Source organism: Chlamydotis macqueenii, chromosome 1, assembly GCF_036417535.1.
Source record: "Chlamydotis macqueenii isolate bChlMac1 chromosome 1, bChlMac1.mat, whole genome shotgun sequence".
Lineage (NCBI taxonomy): Eukaryota > Metazoa > Chordata > Aves > Otidiformes > Otididae > Chlamydotis > Chlamydotis macqueenii.
This window is the reverse complement of record NC_141556.1, coordinates 36,411,401-36,417,785: the sequence shown is the minus strand read 5'-3', so window position 1 is coordinate 36,417,785 and position 6,385 is coordinate 36,411,401. Positions and strand designations below refer to the sequence as shown.

The 6,385-nt window shown below is 48.8% G+C and overlaps 1 protein-coding gene across 1 annotated transcript; it reads left to right on the top strand.

The window, feature by feature from the left end:
- The first annotated feature begins 2,781 nt into the window (after window positions 1-2,781).
- AVPR1A (arginine vasopressin receptor 1A) lies at window positions 2,782-5,819 on the top strand. Its single transcript, XM_086740027.1, has 2 exons — window positions 2,782-3,784; window positions 5,389-5,819. The coding sequence occupies exons 1-2, from the start codon at window positions 2,782-2,784 to the stop codon at window positions 5,670-5,672; spliced, it is 1,287 nt and encodes a 428-aa protein (XP_086596153.1). The 3' UTR covers window positions 5,673-5,819.
- The last annotated feature ends 566 nt before the right edge of the window (window positions 5,820-6,385 follow it).

The window sequence follows — 6,385 nt, the reverse complement described above, 5'->3', positions numbered from 1 at the left end:
GGCTCCAGGGAGACCTTATACGAGCCTTCCAGTATAGAATCATTCTATGATTCTATGATTTTTGAAATACTATAAATAAATAAAATTCTCTGCTCCAATACCTACACCTGTTGAAAGAAACAAATTCGCAGAAGTCTGGTTAGATAGATTATTTACAAAAACATAAGTATTGACTAATTTGGGGATGGGAAAAAAAAAAAGCATAAAGACTAGCCCTAGGTTACTTCTGTCTGACAGAGTACGATGCGTCAAAATCAGGATCAATTTCATGCTTAACATGGCGTGTAATCACTAGGTCCGGCCTTGTGCAACGATGCTAAGGTGAGTTTCCAGCCCTTTGCTCAGGAAACATTCTTAGAAACACGCTTCTGAGGAACTGAGTATGGGTTGGGAAGGGATATTTCTGAGGTTATGTGGGCTCAACAAACTCTCAGTACTCTGAACTAGCACAACTGCCCTTATCTTATTGTCTGGCTGTTACAAATATGTCTTTGTCACGCCTGAAGTTTCACCTCTTCTGTTAATGGATGACACACCCAGTAGCGCATAGAGCTTTATGATCCTTGCGTGGTTTGCACAGCAAAAAAAACCAAACTGTTAGCAGTGTTTCCTGAGTAACACCATTCGTTTACGCAGCGTTCAGCTCCTGTAAAGCATGTCAGAGAGACAGGCAAGGAATTCTTCTCATGGCAGGGTATGATGCTTTGGATGTGAAAGAGGCCTTGGTAGCCATATAGTACTGTGAGATTTGTGATACATGGCTTTAATAGAATCATAGTGTAGTTAGGGCTGGAAGGGACCTGTAAAGGCCATCTAGTTCAACCCCCCTGCAAGGAGCAGGGACATCTCCAACCAGATCAGGTTGCTCAGAGCCCTGTCCAACCTGGCCTTGAATGTTTCTGGGGATGAGGCATCTGCCACCTCTCTGAGCAACCAGTTCCAGTATTCCACCACCCTCATTGTAAAAAAAAATTTTCCTTATATCTAATCTAAATCTACCTCCCTCTATTTTGAAACCATTTCCGTCTGTATTTGACCTGAAATCTACAGTCACACTCACTGATATGTTATGTGGTGCACACAGTTTCCTAGGTCGAAGACAATGTATAGGTCAGGTAACATTAAGGATCTGTTGTTGAAAAGTTGGGCAGTTCTGTGTGTGTGTGAATGTGAGTGTGACTTACAAAGTTTTGATTCCACAGAGTTTTAATTTTTTACCGATACCTTCAGTACAGTGCACAAGGTAAGATGGAATAGGCACTAAGCTGGGAATAATGCACTGAACTGCTCATAATAAATGGGCTTTGGAACAAAGGCACCTTAAAGAAATAAGTTTACTGGAAACTTAGGACAGACACATTTTTATTTTTGTCTGTATTCCAGACAAACCCTGTTTGGGTCTTTTTTTTTTTTTTTTTTTGCAGCTTTTTACGGAAAAGCTCACAGCAATTATTTGCATTATTGGAGCAGGTGTTCTCCTAGACTCCTGCCACTGACCCCCAAGCAAAAGGAGGGCAGTGCCAGGCTGTGTGGGTGCACATACCCTCCTACAGGCTGACAAGCCGAGAAAAAAGCAAAAAGCCTGGGATAAAGCCTTGCACAATCCTATCAGGTTCGGAAGCATATAATCTTCTTGTATTTTAAGCTGGAAGACTCTTCTGGAGTGAAAACTTTGGGAAAAATATTTTTAATCAAAGAAGTATGAATTAATCTTTAATTCTTCACCCTTTTCCTTCTCCCTGTAAAACCAGTAAGAAAAACCACGCATCTTTTTTTGCAACTAAATTTAACTGTAATCACATATGAACAGACCCAGAGACTTTTATTAAAAACAAAGCAGGTTTGGCATCTAATGTAATATTTCCTTCTTGCCACCTTACACATTTTTGTGTGACTGAAGAAAACAGTTTGTAAATGAAGGGTCAAATTCAGGTTCCGGTGGAATCAGGGTGGAAATCCTCACTCAGGGCAATGGGACCAGAATTTGTCCCGAGTCCGCTCTACCAAGAGGATGGAAACACTTCAGCTCAAACGTGTTTAAAACGGAGATGTAATGGACTCTCTAGGAAATGAAGAGATTCTGATTGTACTTGCAGAAACGTGATTTTTAGACCTGTGTGCTAACGTCTGCAGGACATTTACTGTCCTAGACGACATCCTGAAACCTTTAAAAACACGAGGCTTAGTGGGTTGCTTTGAAACTCCCCGCTCATTTTTCTAGGCATTCACTTTGCAGGAGTTCATCCCAGCAGGGCTATGAAATGCTGCGGGCCCAGACGGGGCCGAACCAGCCCCTCTTACCCTGCACCAGCCCCTCTGCTTCAGGTGGGAGCGGGCTCCGACCGGTTCTGGCGGACTCCATCCGCCCTGCGTGCTTACCGCCACGTTTTTATTCTCCATTAAACTTTTAGGAGCCGCTGCCAGCGGGAGCTCTCCCGTGCCGCTTCCCCGCTCCGCCGGGCAGGGGGGAGGGAAGGAGGGAGTGAGGGAGGGATGGAGGAAGGGAAAGAGGGGCAGCGGACCGCACTCCCCGTCGGAGCAACGCCTTTTTGGCACGAGCCTCCCGGCGCCGGCGGGGGCGCGGCCAGGGGAAGGCGGGGGCTGGCGTCAGGCGCCGGGCAGCCACTGGCACACGGGAGCCCCCCCGCCCGGCCTCGTCTCGCCTCCCCTTCCGCGGCGGGGGATAAAGGCACCGGGACCGGCGGCGGACCGGGCAGGCGGCGGCAGCCGAGGGAGTGGGTGAGTGGGGGTCGGGGCGGGCCTCGGCGCGCAGTCCCCTCCATGCGGTTGGCCGGGGGTGCCAGCTCGCCTCGGGCGGCCCCCTCGCCCGGGAACGGCAGCCGGTGGCGGGCGGCGGAGCCCGGTGGTGGCGGCGGCGGGAGCAGCCCCAGCCCTGAGGCGTGGTCGGGGTCGCCCAACGGCAGCCTGGACGGCTGGGACCCCTTCGGGCGGGATGAGGAGCTGGCGAAGCTGGAGATCGCCGTGCTGGCCGTCACCTTTGCCGTGGCGGTGGTGGGCAACGGCAGCGTGCTGCTGGCCCTGCGGCGCACCCCCCGCAAGGCGTCCCGCATGCACCTCTTCATCCGCCACCTCAGCCTGGCCGACCTGGTGGTGGCCTTCTTCCAGGTGCTGCCCCAGCTCTGCTGGGAGGTGACCCACCGCTTCCATGGCCCCGACGGCCTCTGCCGCGTCGTCAAGCACCTGCAGGTCTTCGGCATGTTCGCCTCGGCGTACATGCTGGTGGCCATGACCGCCGACCGCTACATCGCCGTCTGCCACCCGCTGAAGACGCTGCAGCAGCCCGCCAAGCGCTCCTACGGGATGATCGCGGCCGCCTGGGCGCTCAGCCTGCTCCTCAGCACCCCCCAGTACTTCATCTTCTCCCTCAGCGAGGTGGAGCGCGGCTCGCAGGTCTACGACTGCTGGGCCCACTTCATCATGCCCTGGGGGCCCCGCGCCTACATCACCTGGATCACCGGCGGCATCTTCGTCGGCCCCGTCCTCATCCTCGTCACCTGCTACGGCTTCATCTGCTACCGCATCTGGCGCAACGTCCGCGGCAAGACGCGCTCGGGGGAGGCGGGGGGCGAGGGGAGGCGGGCGGGGGGGCCGCGGCGGGGGCCGCTGCTCGCCCCCTGTGTCAGCAGCGTCAAAACCATCTCCCGCGCCAAGATCCGCACCGTCAAGATGACCTTGGTCATCGTCTCGGCTTACGTCGTCTGCTGGGCGCCCTTCTTCACCATCCAGATGTGGTCCGTTTGGGACCAGCGCTTCCCCTGGGTCGGTAGGTGACGGGCAGGACTTTGATGAGGTGGGGTGGGTTGGGGGGCGGGGGGGTGGGGGGTTGTGGGGCGAGGTGGAAAGAGCCCCGACGGGGCGGCCCCGGGGCGCGGCTCCGCCCGTCCCGGGAGCAGCCGGGGCCCCGAGAAGGAGCGGCGGCCGATGCCTCCTCAGCCGGGGCGAGATCAGCGGACGGGAACTGAGAACGTTTTGCCGCCTGAATTTGAACCCGCAACGCTTTCTTCCGTTTGAAGTTACCGATGAATAAAACTTTAGAAAGCTTTTGTGATGTTGTTAAGCACACGCGGGCGTATATCACGAGCAATTGTATAAGCGGGGAACTCACCGCGGCTGCTTTCCTGTACCGGCCTTGCATGTGCGTTCTCTGCTGTCTAATAGCGGGGTTGAGCATACCCTGAATCCCGACAGGGCAATCGCCTCCGAGTAGCTCCTCTAGTCAGCCTCCAGTTCTCGTGAAACAGCGGCAATTTAATATTCTGGAGATACCTGTCCCTCTGTTAATTCTTACTGAGAATAACTGATGACTTTTAAAGTTATTCCCTGAGGAATGACAGGTGACATAGTGACATATACCCTCTTTCCTCCTAATGAAAAAAGTGCAAATCAAAATGTTGTAATTCATGATTTCTTGTTATTTTTTAATGTCACCAGATTATCACTTACTGTAGAGAGAGCATTAATTGTCACTAATGTGGGACTAAAGTCAAGCCTGAAATGCAGGTCTCTACCTAGAAATAAAGACTTGCAGTAGACAAACAGATTTTTAAAGTTTTTTTTAATTAAAAAAACAAACCTAATTGAACAGATGGATATTTGATAGATGTGTTTGAAAAGGTTCTTTCAATCTACAGAACTGCGTAACACAGCAACTATACTTCTTTAGAGAGTCAATGTTTACAAAGACAGGTCACTAATCATTGATTAGACTAAATATATATTCGAAATATTTTTAAAAATTTTAATTAATTTAAAATTAACTTAAATTTAATTTCAGTTAATTTAAATTTAACTAGTTATTGAAGCTAGAAGACTGTAACTGCTTTATGGCATAGTGCTAACTTCCATTTTTCCCTTAAGTAAAATTTGTTCAACCTCTGAAATCCAGATTTGATTCACAAGCCAGTAGTTACCTGAGCATTCAACACTTTTCAGCATGCAAATATATGCAGCAAAATCCAGTATTATTGAAAGCAGTGGGAATTTTGCCATTGCCTCCCAGTATAACCAATTTCTAAAACAAAAGTCTGAATAAAAACTGTTCAGTATTTAAAGCATGAGCTTATCAACACATGGATAAACCAGTGGAAACAGGACTAAAGCATTATTTTGGATGGATTGCCCCATAACTACTTCTGTCATAGCTTTTTGAAGTCTATTCAGACAAATTCCAGTTTACTTCAATGGCAGCCTTACATAAATAAGAACCTTCCTGATTATGTCCTCATTATTCACTTCAAATGCTGCTGGTCAACTTTTAGAACTAGAATTATTTGGGAAAATAAATCCAGTGGTTAATGAAGCAATTGACTGAATGCTGCAAATGTTCTTTTGATGATTAAACAGCTTTCTTTCCCCCCCTCTCCCCAGATTCTGAAAACACTGCGACAACCGTCACGGCTCTGTTGGCCAGTCTGAATAGTTGCTGTAACCCGTGGATCTACATGTTCTTCAGCGGGCACCTCCTGCAAGACTGCATACAGAGCTTCCCTTGCTGCCAAAAAATAAAGCAAACGCTGAGTAAAGAAGATTCAAACAGCAACAGCAGGCGACAGACTTCTTTTACCAACAACAGAAGCCCGACCCACAGCTTGAACACCTGGAGAGAGTCGCCCCACTCCAAATCGACCAGCTTCATCCCCATTCCCACCTGAGACAGGCCGCGGGGCAGGCAGGGCTCAGAGCCCCGGAGCAGCACTTGGGAAGGTTATGGCAGAGCACTTTCCGCTGGTCAAAGGCACCAGTCATGGTAGCAAGGAATGACTAAGATGGCCATGAGACAAAATGTGCTGCATTGGTCAATAAGCTGTTCTGCGGCATATAAATTATTTTATGAGAGGTATTTAGGACTTGGGCCACTGATCCGGAAGGCATGACAACAATAAAGCAATTATTTTTCTAAATAGAATTTATTAGTTTGTTTGTTTGTTTCTGAAATACTAAGTGCATTGTTTGCTTGTCATTCAAAGCAGTAAAAGTAGTGGAGCTGGCATGTGTTGGGGTAACTCTGCTCTCTAGTGTTAGTGCCTCAAACTTCTCATGATTGTCCTGTAAAGTCACAGGGAAAGAAGATGGTATGAGCAAGATCACAATTTAGTCTTAAACACAAGAAGAAAAGAGTTGGGAGACTCTGACTGTCCAGGTAAGGAACATGGTTAGCCAGGCTCTGAGTTATTAGGAATTGTATTGCTTTGTCTTGTAAAGGTCTAGCAATTCTCAGTTAATGAAATTTAACAGCCCTTGTGAAGGCAAATCCTGCAGTGTCATCGATGTCTGTATGTGTATTGTGGGGTTTCATACTTAAGGTGACATTTCCTCTTCCCTTCATGTTGATGGAAGTTTTACAGCTTTTTTTTTTTTTATTGTT

What these genes read in the sequence shown, in the direction of transcription:
- AVPR1A (XM_086740027.1), top strand. Translation starts at nt 2,782, where the DNA reads ATGCGGTTGGCCGGGGGTGCCAGCTCGCCTCGGGCGGCCCCCTCGCCC. An exon ending in CCAGCGCTTCCCCTGGGTCG is followed by an intron (nt 3,785 to 5,388) that starts GTAGGTGACGGG and finishes CCCTCTCCCCAG; the next exon opens with ATTCTGAAAACACTGCGACA.